The sequence below is a fragment of the Caloenas nicobarica genome, unplaced genomic scaffold, assembly GCF_036013445.1.
Source record: "Caloenas nicobarica isolate bCalNic1 unplaced genomic scaffold, bCalNic1.hap1 Scaffold_83, whole genome shotgun sequence".
Classification (NCBI taxonomy): Eukaryota; Metazoa; Chordata; class Aves; order Columbiformes; family Columbidae; genus Caloenas; species Caloenas nicobarica.
The window spans coordinates 488,540-510,141 of NW_027017717.1; the positions used below are offsets into that span (position 1 = coordinate 488,540).

General features: G+C 49.5%; 1 protein-coding gene across 1 annotated transcript; it reads left to right on the forward strand.

The window, feature by feature from the left end:
• The first annotated feature begins 13 nt into the window (after positions 1 to 13).
• Positions 14 to 21,021, forward strand: LOC136002923 (ral guanine nucleotide dissociation stimulator-like 1). Its single transcript, XM_065658159.1, has 24 exons — positions 14 to 106; positions 227 to 389; positions 640 to 789; positions 1,151 to 1,311; positions 7,635 to 7,702; positions 7,969 to 8,218; positions 8,996 to 9,428; positions 9,519 to 9,541; positions 10,116 to 10,223; positions 11,349 to 11,557; positions 12,814 to 12,891; positions 13,331 to 13,515; positions 14,397 to 14,521; positions 15,161 to 15,376; positions 15,802 to 15,905; positions 16,239 to 16,376; positions 16,691 to 16,811; positions 17,117 to 17,149; positions 18,401 to 18,522; positions 18,774 to 18,863; positions 19,314 to 19,452; positions 19,933 to 20,124; positions 20,611 to 20,722; positions 20,903 to 21,021. Exons 1-24 carry the CDS (start codon positions 14 to 16, stop codon positions 21,019 to 21,021), a joined length of 3,432 nt encoding a protein of 1,143 aa, XP_065514231.1.
• The last annotated feature ends 581 nt before the right edge of the window (positions 21,022 to 21,602 follow it).

The following is a 21,602-nucleotide window of genomic DNA, read 5'->3' on the forward strand; positions in this document are numbered from 1 at the left end:
AGATGTCCCTAACATGGATCCTGCAGGGGCTGCTCAAGGTGGGAACATAGGTGGGGACGTGGAGACACAGGGGGGACACAGGGGGTTCCTGCAGGCACTGCTCAAGGTGGGGGAAGCGGGGGCTTTGGGTGTCACCCGGTGTCCCCTCAGGTCAGCCAGACGTTCCTGGCATGGGTGGGGACACGGCGGGTGGGCAGGTGACATGAGTGTTCCCTGGTGTCCCCAGCTCAGTGAGAAGTACGGGCCGGTGTTCACGGTGTGGCTGGGGACGCGGTGGGTGCTGGTGCTCTGTGGACACGCTGCGGTGCGCGAGGCGCTGGTGGACAACGCCGAGGCCTTCGCTGGGCGTGGGCGCATGCCCACCCTGGAGAGCACCTTCCACGGCCACGGTGCGCGGGGACACCGGGGGGGACACCAGAAGTGGGACCCCAGAAGTGGTGGGAGCCCAGTGGTGGCACACTGACAGCCGTTGGACCCCAGTGATGTGCCCACCCTGCGCAGGGTGCTGAACCCCCCATGGATGCTACCCACCCCCTCCCACCCCCTATGGTTGCTCACCCCACCATGTCCCCCCTCCGGGGTCCTGCCCCCGCCATGGGTGCTGCACCCCCATGGCTGCTGACCACCTGTGCCCCCCAGGGGTGGTTTTCGCCAACGGGGAGCGCTGGCAGCAGCTGCGCCGCTTCTCACTCTCGGTGCTGCGCGACTTCGGGGTGGGCTGGAAAAGCATCGAGAGCCGCATCCAGCAGGAGGCGCAAGCGCTGCTGAAGGAGCTGTGGGACACCCAGGGTATGGGGGGGACAGGGTGGGGGACACGCACCCCTGGGTGCTGACACCCCCCAAAAATACCCCTGCCGCCCCAGAGAAGTGCTTTGACTGTCACATACCTGCTGGTCTGCACCAGGGGTACGGGGGGGAGGTGTCAGGGGGACTGGGGGGAGGTCGGGAGAGGGGACCAGGGTGGAGGGGCACCCCTGGGTGCTGACATCCCCAAAAAATCCTCCTGCCCCCCCTTTGACTCCCCTTTACCTGCTGAGCTGCACCCAGGTTACGGAGTGGGGGGGTGAGGGGGTTTGGGGAGGTCTGGGCGGGCGGGGGTGTCACCCTTGGGTGCTGGCCGCCTCCCCCAAAAGATCCCCCTTTCCCCCAGAGAAGCCGTTTGACCCCGCGTACCTGCTGAGCTGCGCCACGTCCAACATCATCTGCTCGATCGTGTCCGGGAACCATTTAGACTATCGCGACAGCGAGTTCCTGGAGCTGCTGCGGCTCATGAACGACAGTTTCCGGGAAATCAGCACCCCCTGGGCGCAGGTGGGAGGGGCAGGGGGTGGGGGGGCTCAGAGGGCTGCAATGGGGGGAGGGAGGCAGTGAATTTGGGGGTCCAGGGGGTGCGACGATGAACCAGAGTTTCTGGGAGCACCCAGTTGCTGGGTGCATGTGGGGTCAGGGGGTGCAGGGGCTGGGTGGGGGGAGTCAGGGGGGGTGCAATGATGAACAAAAGGTTTTGGGAGCTCAGCACCCCTGGGCGCAGCTGAGACCTCGGGGTCGCAAGGGAATGCTGGGAGGGGCACGATGGGTGGGGAGGGGGGCTTCTGGGGGAGGGACCAGTGGGTGGGGGGGTCTTGGGGGTGAATTGGGGGGGTCAGGGAGGGTTCGATGATGAACAACAGTTTTTGGGAGCTCAGCACCCTGGGCGCAGTTGGGACTTGGGGGGCATAAGGGGTGGCTGGGGCTGTTCCGGGGGTGGCTGGGGGTGTCATAGGGGTGAAGTAGGGGGAGAGGGTGGGATAGGTGGGGGTATCGGGGGCTGCAATGATGATCAAAGAGTTTTTGGGAGCAAAGCACCCCTGGGGGCAGCTGGGACCCCGGGGGGTGCAAGGGGTGGCTGGGGGTGGGTCCAGGGAGTGCGGGGCAGCGGGGGGTGTCATGGGGGTGCAGTGGGGGCAGTACGGGGGGTTGCAATGCGGGGGGGGGGGTTGGGGAGTGCAATGATGAATTTCTGGAAGCTCCCAGTCTCTCAGTCCAGGTTGGCTGGGGGGGTCCGATGGGTTGCGGGGGTGCAGGGGCATGTCCGTGGTGACGTGCGGACACAACCTGAAAAAGTATTAGTTAATACCAACAAATATCGGTACCCCCCTTTTCTTGGGAGTTCCGAAAAATCAATTTGCCATTGTTGTCCAGGCCCATTCCCTTTCCCAATTCAACCCATTTCTAGCTTGGGCATATTTTTGGGATTAGTCTGGAGGCAAAGATCACACTGTTGTATCACCTGTTTTACAGTGGTATACAAATTTCTAGCTCTTATTTCCCTGATCAAATGTTTGCATAGTGCTTCTGCTCCTTTTCCCGGTGGGGTGTGAACCCACCCTTCCTTATTATATGATCCCTCTAAATCTACGATGAGTTTCCGATCCTCTTTAGTATACTCTGGCTTACCTTCTAAAGAGACCTGCCCGTCAGGGACTAAGGCACTTTCTATTTTTACCTTTTGCTTGGCCACTTGTTTTGCCTCTCTGTCTGCCAGTTTGTTTCCTTTCTCCAATTCCAAACTCACTTTCTGGTGTGCCTTAATATGCATGATTGCCACCTTCTTAGGAAGTTGAACTGCTTCCAATAGTTTCAATATCTCCTCCGCATGCTTGATAATGTTTGCCTTGAGAGTTCAAAAGTCTCCTTTCCTTCCAAATTGCTCCACGTGCATGCACAACCCCAAAAGCATACTTGGAGTTGGTATAGATGTTAACAGTTTTACCTTGAGCTAGTTCCGGAGCACGAGTAAGGGCAATTATTTCTGCCTTTTGTGTGAAAGTATTTTTAGGCAAAGGTCCAGATCACTTCACGGCTAGTAGTTATGGCATAACCAGCATGCCTTTCGCTGCTCGGGATACAGCTGCTTCCGTCCATAAACCAGTTTTCAGCGTTTTCCATAGGAATGTCTTTTAGATCTGGTTGATTGGATTATGTTGCTTCGATGGTCTCCAGGCAGTCATGATGAACTGGTTCTCCAACGTTACAGCTGAGGAAAGAAGCTGGGTTGACAATGTTAGTGACGATAATTTCTACATCATCTTGTCAGACACCGTGTGGGATACTAGCACAGTCATTTTCTGACCCATGGTAAGTCTCCGAGCCTCCTGTATATTCAGTACCACTGCAGCAACTGCCCGCAGGCATCCAGGCCACCCTTTTGCAGTTGTGTCTAATTGTTAGGAGAAGTAGGCCACAGCTTGTCGATATGGGCCAAGGTCCTGTGCCAGTATACCCAAGGCTATTCCCTGCTTCTCGTGAGAGAATAGAAAAATGGTTTACTCACATTTGGGCTTTCTCCTGTGATACCCGGTATCCTTGGAGCCCCAAAAGTTCAATAAACTTACAGTCCAGGTTAGACACGTCTCCTCTCTTCTGGTAGTGATCAAAATGTCATCCACATATTGTAGCATTTGTCCCTCATCTCATCATCAGAATTTCACATTCAAATCACTTCCCTCCACTAATTTACTCTCATGTGTAAAGATGCATCTTAAGAGGGAGCAAGGTGGTACTTTAGTAATGGAACCGGTTCTCATTTTATAATTATCTCCCCAAACAAAATTCTTTTGGTACCAAATATAAATATGCAAACTAAAATACTGAGCTCAGACATGCAAACCAAATACCAAGTTCAAATATGCAAACAGATCACAATTACAATTAATCAAAACAATATCTCGATTTTAGCATTGCACCTTTGGACAGCTTACCGCTCAGCCAGGCAGAGGTACCACTGGGTCTCCCTGACAAAATAGGTCAGTGCGCGCTGGAGCCCAATCAGCACCTGACCCCCCGCTGCCTTCAGCAAGCTGGACTGGGCAAGGCTTTTATTAGAGTCTCATCTAGGGTATTACAACTGTTATCCCCAAACAGGGTTTCTTGCCTGGTGTGCACACAAAAAGCTAAATTTAGTACACCGAGATGAGGCACAGCCTACCACACAAAAAACCTTACATGCACACAGTTAAGAGCTAAACTGCTCATCGTACAGATGGTTGTACTCTACAGATTATTACAATAGACATGGAATACCCAGGCACTTATAAAGATAACACACATAATTACCAAGCTAGCTATTAGTTCAACAAACACTTATCATTCGCTTCGTCCATCTCCGGCCGGCCTCCTCGCGGAGGACGCGGAACCGCAGATCAGGACTCCGCACTCACTTTGCAGTCAGACTGCGTCTCGAGCACTCATTCACACAAAGCACGGTACCCGGCACAAAAACTTCTTAATCATACAACATGTAACCGTCCCCATAAGTATTCCAATTACAGTTACATCAATATAAACTTCAATTCCCATGGGTTAAGATGTTATAAAGTTACAATCGCCACGGGACTTGAACCCCCGATGATTGTTTCAATCGCCGCTGGGACTCGAAGCCCTGACGACTGTAGTGAGACTTGAACCCACGACTGGAGACTCTGTTTACCCTTCTCCCGCTTCCATACAGTCATTAGTGGGTCCATCCTGGCTCCCGAAACCGGGACACAACAGAAGTCTCAAGGTTACTCGATCTACCCCCAAGATCGCTAGCGGCTGACCCCCTTTTGGTCGAGTCAAGTCAGCAACCCCCTTAGGTACCCATTTACACCAAACCAAACACCAATATGAGGAATCTGGCCACGCGTGGACGTCTCCTATGAGTTAGTGGGCCTCCATGTTACAGTAAAAAAACATGCCTGATCTGCTTAATGCAAATGGTCGCTGTCTGCCCTCGCGGTGACCAGCCGGAGTGGAGCCCCTCCGAAACAAAAGGTTCGGGACACGTCTAGGAGGTCCGTTTCTCTCAGGCGGTCCGCGCAGCCGGGCAGAGTTCGTCCTGCCGCAGTCGCCAAAATGACATGCGGCAACAACTTTACAACCTATAAAGTCATAAAACTTTACAACTCGCAAGGTTATAAAGCAGGTATGTTTGTTAGACGTCGGGCGCATGAAGGATCAATCCTTTAATCTTGCATGCGCCTTCTAACAATAGAAGATGTTTTTAAATACAGCAAGTTGTTACATATTCATGATAACCCCAGGAACGCCTATACCTATTCATAACCTTTCCCCAAGAAGGTGGCTCTTATTAAAATGAGTTCCAGGACCTTGGCCCCTCCCTGTTGCACCTGCGCAGTGCTACCTGGTGATCATGAACTTTTCATCTTCGGCTTAGAATGCTGAATTGGCTGGGACCCCAACTGTTGAGTCAGTTAAAGTATCATCCCTTTGCTGAAAATCTTCGTTATTTCGTCTCCTCAAGGATACAGCTGGATGCTGTAAAACTTCTTATCTTTGCATTTAATGAGGCTCTGTTTCTGAACATAATTCACAAAACTCGAGGCCCTTGCTACGTGGTTAACCCTTTAATTGTTAATTCCCTATAACAGTGGCAGAGCCGAACTCATCCAAAAAAAGAGACAAGTTTGCTCTTCACGTATAAAAACATCCAGACAAGTTGCCTTTCCATCTTGTCACGTGCAATAATTCTATTGGGGCTGTCGAGAACAGCACAGTTGACAACACCAACATCTCTGTCGGTGGCTTTGGTTTGATAAGGATAATGTCAAGCAGTTTGTAACCAAACCCTTTAAATTTAAAGTTCCTAGAAGTCCTGACACTTGGTTTTAGGGCCTAATTAAACAGGCCTGCAAACAGGCTGTCAGGCTTTGTTTTCCTGAAGGAAGAAATGGAGGCACAGGGAGTGAAGCAGGACATGACCCGGACTAACTCCTCCCTTTTGCAACCTCCACTTTTGCTGCCACGTCCCAGGATTTCAGACACGCCAAGACGGCAGCTCTGGACTGGGAGGCCCGTTTAGATCTGGCAAGTTTGGAGATTTGTGGAGGGGAAGCCAGCGACAGTTTTCTGTTGCCGTGCGATGAAGGAGATGACCCTACAGAGGAGCGCTGCTCCACTGAGCTGAATGGTTTTGGAAACCATTTTGATTCCCTTTGAAAAAACAAACCCAAATACCCAAACACTCGCCCGCAGTTTCTCTCAGTGAACAGGGTTAGAAAAAGCCTACAAACCTACGAGGAGTAACGGCTACACAGCAGCCTAGTTACAGCTATCCAGAAAGGTATGAACGCTTGTACAGCTCTCTATATCAATCTCTATAAATACAGAATTCTACACAAGGAACTGTGGAAAGACGTCATTCCAGGCTGGCTTGGTTTTGTTGTTTTACAAAAGCTCGCGAGGCCTTTTGTTCAGATCGCTGCTGTTTTCTGCCAGTTTGGATCAATCGTTCTTACAAGGGATCTGGTGGATTCCAGCACGTTTCTGCCTCTCTTAGAGTCATAAGACACTGAGAAAAATGTTTGAGGTTAGAAAAGGTTTGAACAAGGGGGGTCACCTCTGCTGAAGTGGAGGGTGTTCAAGGTCCCACGGGGAAGCAGCCTCATCTTTTCACTCAGGTACATAATTGCTCTGACCAGAGACAAAGGAACAAAAGAGAGCAGAAACACTGACTTCCACAAAATGAGCCAGTGTGTTTAACCACAACTCACATTTCTGGGGAAGGAACCCCCCTTTGCTGGGGAACAACACGTTCTTGATTTCAGTTGTCTATTCTTTAAAACCTTTAGTAGAATAAGGAATCTATTGAATCACAAAGTGAAAACATTGCTCTAAATGACAAGAACTTCATTTTTCCTTTCCCACTTGTAGTAAATGTTAGAGCGACCTAGTGATTCCTGTTGCTAGTTAAATGAGATGGCAGATGGCTCATGTTATTGATAAGGATGATCTGAGTCTATTTTGAGGAAACCAGATGTACCGACACACAGGAACAGGAACAGACAAATCGTGGACTGAAGGACAAGAAGATGACCAAATGGGGGAGATAACAGAAACGTCAGCCAAAGCCAGAAGGACAGTGATTTTTTTCTACAAGGACCCCCGAGTTCAGATAAAGGACAAACTGAGGAAGATGAGAGCCTTCATCCTGACGACCACCAGATGGGGAGAGAAGACCCTAACACCAAGACAGAGCATGCGTATCTATTAGTATGAATATGTATTAGTGGGTGGGATAATTCCCCAAAATAGAGAATTGTAATAACAAAGGGGGGTATATAATGACCACTAAAAACTTTGTCAGGTGTGCGTGTAGGTGGAACGCAGATTCCCACACACCCAGCGCTGCTTTGCTTATCTCCACTACAATAAACTTCTCTTGAGCATAGACTCTGTCTGTGTGGAGTAAGTTTATCTATCACACCACTTTTGCTGGGACTGTGTAGTTTTGCATTATCTGTGTTCTCCTCTTTGATATTTCTTCCTAATCAGAACATTACACAGCTTTGTGAGGTTCCTCTTCACGGAAGGCAGGAGCCCCGGAGAATAAAAGACACACGCACACACACCTACGTGTGCCCAAACCCCTGTGTTGTTAAGGAAGCGGCTGGTGTGAAAACCTTATTCATGCCCCATGTTTCCTGCAGAAGCACCTTCTTGCTGGAGGAGGAGTGTGGGCTCTGCCCTGTGTTCCAGCAGAGCTGCCTCAGCTGGGAAGCCACAACCCGGCTGCAGTGGTGCTTGTAGCCTGTGGACTGCTCGCGTGTGTCTGGTAGAAACCGGCTTGAGGGCGCCGACGGAACGACTTGCAGGAGGCGCTGGTAAGACAGCGGGGTTCGGTTCCCGCCTGCAAGGCCCAGCAGTCCCACGAAAGCGTGTGGTGCGTGTGCACGAAGCAGCTCCCGGGAGCGCCCGTCCCTCACGCTGCCGCAGAACAAGCTCTGCTCCCCGCACAGCTGCAGTCCCGCCCGTCGGGCCCGCTCCCGGCGCTCTGTCCGGCTGAGCAAGGGCTTCCACTCCGGCCGGGCTGAGGGCGGGGCAAGGGGCGCGCGAGGGAGCGGCGGCGAGCTGCGATTGGCCGGCTGCGGGCGGCCCGCGAGGCCGCGTCCGGTGGCCGTGGTGACGCCGCGGCCGTTGCCGGCGGAGCCGTCGGGGCGAGCGGTCGGGGCGAGAGAGAGAGAGCGGGAGTGCGGGGCTGGCGGAGCCGGCAGCAGCTCTGCCTGCGGCCACGGCCGGGACGCAGCGCCATGTGCGGGATCAGCTGCGGGCCCTGCTGCGGACGGGTATGAGCAAGGCCGGGCCCCGCCGCCCGCCCTCCCCCGGGCCTGCGGGGGCCACGGGGCCGGGGGGCGGCAGCACCGAGTGCCGAGAGAAGGGTGTTGGTGGCTGGTCCCGAGTGCCGAGTGACGGGACGGGAGGAAACGGCCTCCAGCTGTGCCGGGGGAGCTTCAGGTTGGGCGTTGGGAGCGTTTGCTGCCAGCAGGGGTTATTAACCGTGGGAACAGGCTGCCCAGGGCAGCGGGGGAGTCCCCAGCCCTGGAGGGGCTGAACGGACGCGGAGGAGGTTCTGGGGGACAGGGCTGTGGGTTCTCAGGGCCGTGTTCTCAGGTTCTCAGCACAGGTCCTCAGGCCGGCATCAACGGATTAAGCCTAAGAGTTAACATAGTCGTTAATATGAGTTAGAGATGGGGGGAAATGGGCAAAAAGTATCCTGTTCTGGTGACAAAGCTCTTCTTTCCAATGAAGTGTTCTCTGGGCCTGTAAGCAACAGACAATGCTGAAATCTTTCAGTGATCAACTGCTTATATATTTAAAAACAAAAGCAATAACAACAAAACGTTTCGAAGCAGAAAGGACTTTTGAACAAGGAACAAGTTTTGTCTGAGATGTAGTAGAATCCCGTGCCTTGAGGTGATTTCCAGTCAAGTGTTACAGTGATTATAGGTTCTCAGGGACATGCCAGGGGTGGGTTAAGGGCTGCACTCAATGACATTCAAGGTGTTCTTCAACCAAAATGATTCTATGATTCTCTCGTACAATCTATTTTTTGCATTGTAATAGTGCCTAAAGGTCAGGGTTCCTATGATCTTGTCCTGGTACTTTTGCAAGAACATTAAAAGTAAATGTGTTGCTCTCTGCAATTCAGAACTACCTTTCCGTTGTTTTCCAACAGGCTCGGAATTTCTCCTTTCGGAACCTGTCTCTCTGGAGATGTTGGAGGAGACAAAGGAGGAGGACACCCCGGAGGAAGACACGCGAGGAAGACGTGGAGTCTCTGCACAGCCTTGAGGAGAGTCTGACCAAGCCAACGGAGGAAGGTGTGCAGACAGCAGAGCGCATTGAGGAGACTCCAGAGCGCATTGAGGAGAGTCCAACCAAGATTAGAGAGGGAGATGTGGAAACTCCAGAGCACACTGAGGACAGTCCAAGCGAGATAAGAGAGGAAGACGCAGAGACTCCAGAGCACATTGAGGAGACTCCAGAGCGCATTGAGGCTGGTCCAAGCAAGATAACAGAGGAAGACGCAGAGACTCCAGAGCACATTGAGGACACTGAGGACAAGCCAACTGAAGAAGATGCGGAGACTCCACAGAGCCCGGAAGACAGTGTGAGGAACCAGCCTGGGGAAGACGTGGAGGTTCCACAGAGCGTTCAAGAGGCAAGTCACTGGTGTACAGGCGGTTCTATCTGACTAGGGGATATTTTAGAGGTAAAGGAGGTAAAAACAAATAGAAAAGCAACTCAAAAAACCCCAAACCCCAGTCTCCCCAACCAGGATTTTGTTGCACTGCACTCAGAAGAAATCCTTTCTAATTTAGTTGTTGCTGTGCTTAAGGCTGTGGTGGTTAGTAAAGCCCTGAAATTGTAATTGTTCAATTGCATGTATGATGTCAGAACATTATGCGGTTGCAGAGGGACCAGTATATGTATTTCTAAAGTAAATTGTTACATCTATTTTCAATTCTCTTGTTCTTTGCTCCTCAACATGTATCAGCATGTTAATGCAGTGGCTGTTAGTGCTGGGGTTCAGGAGATCTGGACTCTCTGGTTCAATTCTTACCTCTTTCCTTGGCTTGTACAGTAATTTGTGCACTCAGCTCCTCTCTGCTTTCATTTAGAAGTCCAAAAGTTACCCCAGGTAACTAAAGGCAGCTAAAAAGTGGCAACTTAAGTGAGTGTTTTTGAGGCGGTTTGAGCTCCTCGTCTTGGCATGCTGGTGTCTGCAGCTGGTGCTTGTGCAAGGACCATGTTCCTTTCTCTCTTACTTGTTTTCTTTGCCCTTTTCCTGGCAGAGCACAACTGAGGATGGAGGTGAAGAAGTAGAAGAAGCTGTTGACTGTGACACCCTGAAAAGCGTGCATATCCAGCAGACTGAGGATGAAGGAGCAAGATGGCTTGGGGTAAGTAAAGCTGGCACGGTGGCATTTTGGATGGCTGCTCATGGACTTTGGAGCCTGCTCCAGGGAGCTGAATTCCACATGGATCATTATGATATTAACTTTTAGCACTGACTGCTCCCACTATTAAAAAAAAAAAACCCAAACCAACAAAACACTGAAGTTGTGTGTCTGGATCATCTGAAACAGCTGTCTTCTTGTGTTGGCTCTTCTTGTTTTCTTGATGTGTAAAACAGATTTGACCAGTGGTGGCGGTGGGTCAGATGGTACTTAGTGCAGAAATAAGGGTCTAGCTCATGGCCTGAGAAGTTGAACATTTGTCAATTATTTTGGACTGGCTGTGGCTCATTTCTGCTGTTAGGAACCTGTCTCAGGTCTCCCAAACAAATAGTCTCGGTCTTTTGACTAAAGAAGGTCTCTGAAAAGTCACTGGAAAATTCCTCAAATCTTAAGTGAATATAGGTTTGGGTTTTATTTTCATATTGCTTTCTCAGCCGGCCGAGAAATTAATTGTCTGCCTTTCTGCAAGAATTACAGCTCTGTACTGTTTTTCGAAGGTATTTCCAAGCACGAAGGCTTTAGGGGTAAGCGCAATGAGCTGAAATGCACAGGCACTCAGTTTGGCAGGTGCTGCTGCCTGCACCGTTGTGTCCAGGTTGGTAGTGTAGAGACTTTGAGTAGCAGATTTCCCACCTCTGCCTCCTGTTATTACCAGGAGAAACATGAGAAAGTATTTTTGACCTCCTGTACATTTCCCAGCTGCTGGTTTTGTGTAAGAGGTGGGGAGCATTTTGAGCTTGTCTGTGTCCCATAAAGATACTTTAGAAAAGTAGAATTTTTTCCCGTTTCGGGGGTGTTGTTCCTTGTACGTAGAAGGAGTTTGCCAGGTCTTGGTCATGTTCTCAAGGGAAGAGCTCTAAGTGATGCTGCATTTGTAGAGGGATGTGGAGGCTTTTCAGGTGAAAAGCATTTGGTATTTGGAGAGCCAAATGACAAAATTGTTTAGTAACTAGAGATGGACTATTCCTGTGAAAAGACGGAACTGAATCTGTGTTTCACTGTGCAAGCTGTGTCAGGGATCTGGCTTCTGTCTGAGCTTTGTGCTTTGTTTTTGTTTCCACTTTGTAGGCTGAAGGGGACCAGTTACCTGCAGAACACACTGTCAGCGCGGACGAGATGTGCAAAAGCAGGACCCTGAAAGCTGGCACTTTGGAAATGCTTGTGGAGACCCTTCTGATGGCCTTTGAGGAGAATGATTTTACATACATCAACATCTTCCTCTCCACATACAGGGCCTTTGCTTCTACCAGCACAGTCCTGGAACTGCTCCTGGACAGGTAAGAGCCGGGACAGAAGGGAAACGGAGCCATCATTGATTACACATGACGGGGGGATGTTGGCAAGAATTTCTTCTACTACTTTTAGTGGACATGGACTTAATAACCTGACGGACAGAGGTCAAGAACCGTGCAAAATTCAGGATTTCAGCATAAACACACATAAATGTGTAAATGCACGCTGCCCACATCCCAACTCTCATGAAAGCTCAGGCGCCAGGTGGGGAAAGTGTGCGGGGTCTGGCTGCTGAGGAACCAAACTGGGACCGACACCAGAAAATCAATACAGCTTTTCCACTGAAATGTGCACGCTCAGATGTATCCTGACCTCCTCCTACCCCGTATTTAAGGAGGTGCAAGGTGTGGTTTGCAAGGAGCTGTTCCAGCTGATGCCAGGGCTCTCCCCGCAGGTCTCTCCAGGCTCAGTGTCCCCAGCTGAGCTCCCTGTGGCTGTGGCTGCGCCGCTCCTGTCAGAGGGACCACGGGTTTGCCTGATTTAGTCTGGGTTTGCTTTGCAGTGCACGGGGATGTGTGCAAACCCTTCATCTCTGCCTCAGCTTCCTCAGCCCTGGTGGAATTGTCCAACATGAAGCCCTTGTTATAAGATTGTGGAAGCTTTAGTTCCTGTTTTAAAGCCTTGGGCGGTGCTGAGGGTGTGAGCCGTGGCAGGGCAGAATAATCCTGCCTGCAAGGCACAGGCCTTGCCTGGGTAGGCAAGAGATTCTGCTTTGCTGTTGGAATTGAGCCCCTGGTTTCCTCTTTCCCGGTGGCGTTTTCACAGCCCCATGGCCATGCCCACTGGTGACAGCTGTGCCAGTAGTTTTGGCACAAGTGGGCACGTGCCACCGGGAAAACTTGGTGTGTAATCACCCTGGGAGGGGGGAGGAATGGGAAATACTGGAGAAACAGAAGCTGCGTTGCAGAAAGTGGTTGTGTTCCAGCCTCCTTGTGTGCTGGAGGGAAAATGGGCAGAAAAGGTCTTGGAGCTGTGAGCAGAGAGACTGTTTTGGTTGATTCCTCCTCTGTGCAGGCTGCTTCCTAGGAATGAACAAACTAGCTTGGAAGATACTGGCTGTTTCTTCAGGATTTTTTTCCTCTTCAAGCTCCTTAACTTTGCCCGACTCTTAGATTCCACATTTGCAGTTTGAGCTAGAAACACTTTGTAGTTGTTTATGCTAATTGTATATGAATTACGCTATTTGGGATTTTGCTTTTACTCAGTAGAGGTTCCTCTAAACCCCCTTCTCATTTTTCAGATATGGAAACCTGGAGGTCTCAAGCTGTGAAGAAGCTGAAAGCCAGAATTCCCCCGAATCCACCACAGCGCTCAGGACGTAAGTTTGGTTTTGCGCCGCCCAGCGAGCCCCAGGCAGGGTTGGGTGTTGGAGGAGGACGTGGGCAGCAGAGCTGTTGTTTCCTTGGACACTTCACAGCCCTGTTTGCTTCACGGAGCTTGTGTAAAGGCCGAGTATCAACTGTCTCATAACACATCCAATAATGCGACCCAGAGAAAATCTTAGTGTTTTTGTTAATGAGTGCGCTGGTTTCCCAAGGTGTAAGTGAAGAAGCAGCCTTTAATTTCCTCTGAAGTAATATCTTAATAATATTTCTTGCATAAAAAGAACAAATTAAATTCTGTGCTCACAGAAGTGTCCAGACTGCCTTCACGTGGGGGATGAATGTCTCAGTGTTGTTCTGTTAGATACAGATCCAGGCGATTGCATCAATACCTGCTGTATAGAACCCACGTGTTCTCTCTGAATTTGCTCACAGTGCGATCGCATCGATTTTACAAGCCTGGCTCGATCAGTGCGCCGAGGATTTCCAAGAGCCGCCGGACTACGTGTGTCTGATGGAGGTGCTGGATTATCTGAAGAGGAACATACCCGGCTCTGACCCGGAGAAGAGGGCGCAGAATCTCTTGGAGCAGTTCCAGAAAGAAGAACTGGAGAATGATGGTAAAGTACCTTTCTCTGCTGTCTGTGTGTTCTCCCAGTGTCAAGCCTGTGTTCTCCAAGCATTCTAGTTTTGGTTAAGCAAGACCAAATGTCTTTGAGCGAATCTTCCTTTCTGCTGAGTTCTTGTATGTGCATTTTTCTCAAGTTGGCTGCGTGTTTTTCAGACCCCGTTGGCTCTGGAGTGGATAACGGTAGGACTGGTGTGCAGAAAGGCCCAGGCTTACACTTTAGACAGGCCCTGCAGCCCTGAATCCAGCTCTGGTTTACTGCCGAGTCCAGCCCAGGGCGTCGGGGTGCCTGTCCTGCAGCTGCTGGAGCCACGATTGGTTTCGTATATTTTGCATTACTTTCTCTCCTCATGAGTATTACTAGCAAAGCATGTTTTAACTTTCCAACTGGTCTCTCTCCCTTCTCCTCCTCTTCTCTTAAAATCTGGACATAAGAGCGTTCTCGAGGCAATATTTTGGGGGTATAATTGCAGTCTTGTCTCTTTGCAGTTCAGCTTTATTTCAGGCTGTAGAACGTATAAATACTGACAAGTAGATTATCAACATTCTGCAGTGTTAATAAGGAATTGTTGTTGGGGGGTTGGTGGGTTTTTTTGCTTCCAAAGAATGGTTAGTGAATGAGTTAGGGCACTTCTCAGCGAAGAGACCCTGAACAGCTCAATTCTTTCTGTTTCTTTTTCTTCCACCTTCTCTTTGCCAATTTAACCTTCTGGTGCTTACTTTTCTCACTAAAATAGGCAGCACGGTGAGGCCGTTACACCAGGCAGGACCCTTTGCATGTTGTGCTATTGCATGTAGTGATTTTTGAAATATCTGCTTTGATTCAGTGTTTGCTGTATAGATTTACTAACTCATGTTTTCCATGCCGGACAGACGGGTTCCACAGCCTTTCTCCGCATAATCTGGACAATGAAGAGGAACTGGAGATCAGCAGTCCAGAAGAATTCTCTTTCTTCCAAGAAGACCTTGTGGCAGAACAGCTGACATACATGGACGCGGTATGTAGATCATATCTATTACTTGAAATGCTCGGGGCGGTAGTACTGGGCTTCTAAATTATTTTTTAAGTTATGTCAATGTAAGTCTAGTGTTCCAGAACAGCTCTGTTGCTGGGACACAGAATGCAGCTCTACTGGGTTATCCAGACTTGCTTTGTTCGTTGGGCTTTTCCTTCGGTTATTCTGAAGGTGGTGTTTGTCTTTTTTTTTGAAGTGTGAATGTAGACTGTGTAGCCTTTTTGGCAAAGTTTAATATTTGACCCCTCAGAAATAGCGTGGTTTTACTATATTTTAGGCTACCTCGCCTAGACGTGTATAAGTACTTTTAACTGTAGTGCTCCGATTTGGTTTGTTTGTATCAATCTCTTTAAAAAGTATCATTATATAGAAATTTTTCTCCTTGGTTATGCAAGTGATACAAAGGTATCTCTTGTTTTGCCAGGACTGTTTAGCTGACAGTTCCTTTAGGGCATCAAGCCTAAAGGGTTATGCCAAAGTGTGTATTTTAAACTAAGAGAAAACAAATATTTCCCTTGTAATACCATATTAGATTTAGGTCCAAGTTGTACTGTAAACGTGCATTTCTTCCTGTGGGCATTAGCGATCCAGGCTGACTTGGGCACCTCTGTTTCCCTCTAGACACTCTTCAAGAAAGTTGTGCCCCAGCACTGTCTGGGCTGCATCTGGTCCCGAAGGGAGAAGACAGAGAACAAGCACCTGGCCCGGAGCATCAGAGCCACCATCTCGCAGTTCAACGCCGTCACCAACTGCGTGCTCAGCACCGTTCTGAGGAGCAAAGACCTGAAAACACAGCAAAGAGCCAAGATCTTGGAGAAGTGGATTCGCATCGCACGTGTAAAGCATTTATTGGCGACTGTTTAATGTTCCTTGTGCGGGTGCCGTGGGGCTGGGAGGGGAGAGGGGGGTTGTACGCATTGGGCCCAGGCCAGGGAGCAGCTGAGCTCTCGTTCTTTCTGGTTTTGGCCGACTGTCCCTGTCACAGCACACGCAGTGTTGCTCTTCCTCTCCTCACAGTTGTAGTTTGGGCAGCATCAGCACAAAGAGATGAAAGCGAGGAAGACAAGGTGTAAATGCCAAAGCCCATCAAGTGTTCGGTGGCCGGAGGGGGCAGTGATATTTTTGATGCTCAATATTTGTAGAGCTGCCCGCTTAGCAGGGAGAATGTGCAGCAAGCAGGACACGGGGCAGACAGAAGAGCACTGACCTGTTGGTGATGCTGACGTTTAATGCTTCTGGGTTTCTAACCGCTCCTTTCACAGGAATGCAGGATCCTCAACAACTTCTCCTCCTCCAAGGCCATCGTTTCAGCACTGCAGTCCACCTCCATCTATCGCCTGAAGAAGACCTGGGCCTGTGTTCCAAAGTAAGGCTGCCCCAGACAAAGGCAAAAAGCTCCGTGCTCTTTCTTTGTACCCGTTTATCCGCCTTCTTAAAAGAATCTCCTACCTGCGGTGTGATTGAGAACCCTCAGCAGGGTCAGCGTCCCTGCGGCATTTCTTTGTGTCAAACAGGGCCTGGGAGCACCAGAAGATCCCAGGAAGGTTCCTGGTAGATGTGCAGCGTGTCACTGGATGTGTTTTGGTGCCGTTATCTTTGATGTGCCCAACTGTTAACGATTCATGAGAAAAAAACAGGAACCCGATCTGATTTAGAGTGCTTACAGATAACTGGAATGATTTAATCTTTTCCTGTACAGGGACATAATGCTGATGTTTGAAGAGCTGTCTGACATCTTCTCTGACTGCGACAACTTTTCGACAAGCAGGGAGCTGCTGATGAAGGTGGGAATGAGTTTGAGTTGCAAGGCTTGTGATCGCAATCAAAGCCGAGCTCGGCCCTTTTCTTTTTCTAACCAACGGAACTCCCGTGTGCGGTGCTTTGGGGAAGACAGGTCTGTAAATCCCGGGCTTTTCTGCTGGGGCGAGAGGTGCCGCACAGCGCAGTTTGACGCAGATGAGTTACGAATGAGCACGTTGGCTTTCTACCGCTCTGTACAGAGATGTACAGAGATACTGAGGCTAAGATACTAAGGATAGTGTCATGAAAGAAAGCATCATTTACAAGAGCACTGTTTGCTGAAGCAGACGAGTTATATTTTGTTTGCTTACACAGGAGTATTCCAGCATTCTCATTATTATTATTTCTCAGTCCATTAATCCAGCATTGCTCTGATGGTTTGCAGGGAGTCATGCAAGGCATGGTACCTTACCTTGGTACCTTCCTCACAGATTTGGTGATGCTGGACACAGCCCTTCAGGACTATCTCGAGGTAATTTGAGGCAATTTTAGGAATCCTAAACATCCTCCCTCCCTTCCCGGCCATGTGTCTGCTCCTCTGTCTTGCACTGGGTTCTAGTGCAGTTCTTCAACATGGAGGAATCTATTTAAAAAATAGACTCAGGTGCACAAGTGCTGGGGTTTCTCCTAGAGCTGGAAACAGGTATTTGTAGGAGCCTTTGCTCAGGGCAGGTCTGGCCTTTCCCTTCCTTGGTGTCGCTACTTCATCCTGTTTGTGATGAAATCCAACCGAGCCTGTGCTCTTCTCCTCTGATCCCTTCTCTTTCCTTCCAACAGGGCGGGCTGATCAGTTTTGAGAAGAGGCGAAGGGTAAGTGGAACGTTGACTATTCCGTGATCTTTAGTTCCTGATGCTCTCTGCTAGAGCGTTCTCTTGGTGAGCCTGTTGTCTTTGCTCAGGCGTATCCGACAGCCGCTAATGTTAATGCAGTTTGTGAGGAAGGAACGATCCCTGGCCCGCTGTGAACCTCTGCCGGGCTGCGAGGGGCGGCGCGGGAAGAGAAATTCCTTTTCGATGCGGGCAGCAGGGGAGGAGGAGCTGCAGGGCACTCGCTGCCACGGGATTTACGTCTGGGGCGCGCACATTCCCCCTGTTTGGTGTTCACGGGAACACGTTACACGTGTGTTCTGTGTGCTGGGAGTGAATCAGACCTGCTGGCGTGAGACCTTTGCTTGCCACGAGATACAGTTTGTAACCATCTTCCTTGTGCTGCAGTAAATCCTGGTGGGTAAAAGGTGCAGAGAGTGACCCAGGTACCTGGCCTGAGAAACCAAGGCTCAGCGTTTCCTTCCAGCCTGAGCCTCGTTGGTCAGAGATCAGTAGCAGCAAAGGCGCCGGGGTTTCCTCTGTGCGAGGGAAGTTGTGCCAGATCTCGGCTCTGGGCTCTGAAAGCAGCCGTGGTTTGGCTGTGATGGAGCCGTTTCCTTCCCTCAGCTGCTCCCGGCTCCACAAACCACCGCTCGGACTTGCCATGTGTGCAGAACCGCACGGGCCAGGGTACTCATGAGATACACGAGCTGCTCCGTGCTCATGGGTCCAGCTTCACACAAAGCAGCGGCAAAGCTGAACCGCGCTGAGTGCTCAGCTCTGAGTCTAGAACCTGCTCCAACATGAGGGGTTATAAGAATTCTTTTGGCCAAGCATGTGTGCAAGCGGAGTTGGGGAAGAGCAGCACGTTCCAGTCACACGTTGGGGACAGCGTTTTGTGTTCCTCTGGTGCAAGTGTGAGTGCACGATGTGCAGAGCCGGGGAGGATCAGGCTCTGCTTTCGTCACAGGCACCTCTGGTTATTTCCCTTGCTCAGTGCCTGAGAACCACCTCCGTACAGGCATGATTCCTCTCTCGGCGCTGCTCTGGCCACGCAGGGTGAGCGGGAAGGGTGAGCTGCAGAATTGCATTGTTTGAGAAACTGGTTCTTGAAAGAGTCACTTCTTCAACTGAAACTGAACTTGGGGTCAAACTCAGTTTGTCCTGCATCTGTTGCTGTGTGTGTTTAGTATCTGAATGAGTCTGGCTTTATTTTTCTAATTAGAATTCCTATTTTATGATTTGTTTTCTTAGGAATTTGAAGTAATCGCCCAAATTAAGCTCTTGCAGTCTGCATGTAGCAGCTGTTGCATGCCACCAGATGAAAAATTCCTGCAGTGGTTTAGGAGGCAGCAGCATTTAAGTGATGAGGAGAGGTAGGGTCTCAGCCCAGCTGGCGAAGCAGCTTTTCTTCCCCCGCAGGCAGGTTCTCTCAGCCTTGAGCTCTGCGCTGCCAGGAGCTGCCGCACGCTGCTGCTCCCAGAGAGTGGAAATACACACGGGCAGAGCTGCGTCCCTCCTTGTGGGGATGCAACCCTCTGCGAAGTGGGAATAACCCAGGGTTTCTCCGATTTCTCAGATACTGCCACTTGGAGATATATAACTAATAGTATTGCCTGTTCTGCAGTTTCCGCCTTTCCCGTGAAATTGAAGCAGCTGCTGAGAAGAGCGTCACATCGGCCACAACTCAGAAGAGCGTGGGGAAGAGATTCAGCCTGTGAGTACAACGGGGAGAGGGGCGTTTGGTGGCTGACTATGAACCGCAATAAATCAAACACCAGCTGACAAACCTGGCTGGGGACCCAGAGCACTGCAGTACTGTAAGGAGACACCACCAGCTAGAAATACGTATTTCTGTCTGACGTTGTCCCTTTCTAGTGGTGCAAGTAGCCATGAGGATTATTGACTAAAGACACTAGAAGTAACCTTAAGATGTCAGACAAAGGAACAATGTTAGTGCTGGATTATAAATGCGATTCAAATTTGCAGTAGCAAAAGAGAGTAAATAAGGATAGAGTCTAATTTGATATACACGTGCAAAGAATAGGCCACTGGAGACAGGAAAACACAACACTCCGTCAGGTTTTTGAAGCAAGTGACAGCTTTGCTCAGCCCAGCTCTGTTGTGCTTTCCCTCACCGGCCGTTGCACTTTCTTTTCTCTCTTAGGCCGTTCCTGGGCTTGGGGCTGAGCGCCCACAGCACACCCGTCACAGCGCAGCCCAAACCCGCTCCGGGTGGGAGCTCTGGGGACAGCAGCGTCACAATCGTCACTGCCACCGCCACTGCAGAGGAGCCTCAGCACAAGGTAGGGCCTGGGCCCTGCTTTCAGCACACACAGCCTGTGCGAGGCTGCGTTGCTCGCAGTGGAATGGAGGGACCTGAGCTCTGGGAAAGGCTTTTTTGGGGGGGAAAGCTCATGTGCATAAGCCCAGCCTAATTGTGGGGCAGGCAGAGCAGCTGAGCAAGTGAGAAGCAGGTGAGGTCAGAGCTCAGCAGCCCTGTGGGTTTGACCTGCCAGGAGCTGCCCAGAGGAAGCCTTGCCTGGGCTGGGTTCCGTTCCCAGGGAGCTTGGTCCTACAGACTCTGCTCTTTTGACCTAAACTGCCTTAACGGGGTTGCTGAAGCCCTTGTTAAGGCTGTTTTGCTGAAGAGTGTCATATTTAGCTGATGGATCTTTGAAATTGTACTAAACGTTCTTAAACCAAACGAAGCATGAGGTGCTGGACTCTGGCATCCATCACTGGTTTAAACTGTTGAGCTGGAGCAGTTGTTAGTGTGATTTCAATTGATCTCGTCCCCTCCCTTGCTACCATCTCATGCCAAGTGCTCCAAGAAGTGCCCCGACTCCATGACAACCACCACATCAAAAGAAGTGCCTCCAGTGCAGCCAGTTTACAACCAGCAGAAGGGAGACAGCTGCATCATCCGGACCAGCCTGGAAGATGACAGAAGTGGCAACATCTACAAGAGCATCCTGGTGAGTGGTGGGAACAGCAAAACGCTGTTACCGTGGGTGATGTTGTCACCCCAGGTGACTTAAATGGTGCTTTTAGTTTTGGAAACACCCGTTCACTGATCAAACCTCAGAAAGTGTTTAGCACAGGAGATCAATGGATGTCTGCAAACAACAGCTGGGGCAGCGATTGCTGTGGAGTTGATGGCTGCTGAGAACAAGGTCTCACCTCTCCAAGTGGTTGCTCAGGAGAGCAGAGGCTGTGATTTACTGCTGCATTTCTAGAACAGTGTCTGTCGTCTTGAACTAAATCAACCACCACGTGTCGCAAAGAGCGTGGTTTAGTATCTGGCTGAATCTGCTACGCAGTTACTGACCCGTTGTAATTTTTCAGTTCTTGGAAATCTTTTCCAAGCCCAAGTAGTCTGCAGAAAGACAGGCCTTTGCTAATGGTTCAGTCATTAAAGAGAGAATAAAGCAGAAGCTCCCATTGCAACTCTGTCTTTGCAGCTAACGAACCAAGAGAAGGCTCCTGCTGTCATCCAGAGAGCCATGGAGAAGCACAACCTGCAGTCTGGCTCAGCTGATTACGAGCTGGTACAGATCATCTCCGAGGCCAAAGGTGGGGAAGCAGAGCTCTGCTGCTGCTGCTGGAAAAGTTCTGCGGCATCTGGAAGGAAAGAGTGAAATGTGAAGCGACGTCAGAAACGCCATCGACACGTTGTCGCAGCTGCCGGTGAGAATAAACCCCTAACGCTAAGTGGTGCGCAAATTAACGCTTGCTCCGCTCCCTCTCTTGCAGAGCTGGTGATCCCACCCAAGGCGAACGTGTTCTACGCCATGAACACCCAGGCCAACTTCGATTTCATCCTGAGGAGGAAAGCTGCAGCAAAGGAGGAGCCTGCCGTTAATATATGTTGATGTTTCATCTTTGTATCGTATTTGACCTTGTATATTATTTACTATTTATAAGTATTTTTAAGTATTTACTATTTGTAAGTATTTTAAGTATGTAAATTTTTTCCCACCAGTTTTTGTCAGGATTTAATATATTTTAATACTTGATCTATATATAATATTTGAGTAATATAATATAATATAGTCTAGTATAATAGAGTCTAGTATAATATAATATAGTATAGTATAATATAGTATGTAAACTTTTTTGTCTCGAGTTAATATATTTCAATATTTGTTCTTTATACAATGTTTGAGCTTTGTATAATATTTATATAGACGTATGTAAACTTTTTCACACAAATTTTAGTCTGGAGTTAATGTATTTAAATGTTTGAACTTTGTATTTAATCTTTATATAATATTTGAGTTTTATATAATATTTAATATTTATTAAATAAGTACCTAGACTTTCCCCATGAATTTTTGTCTGGCGTTAATATATTTTAATAGTTGATCTTTATATAATATTTGAGCTTTGTGTAATATTTCATATTTATATAATAAGTACATAAACTTTTTTCTCACCTGTATTAGTCGGGAGT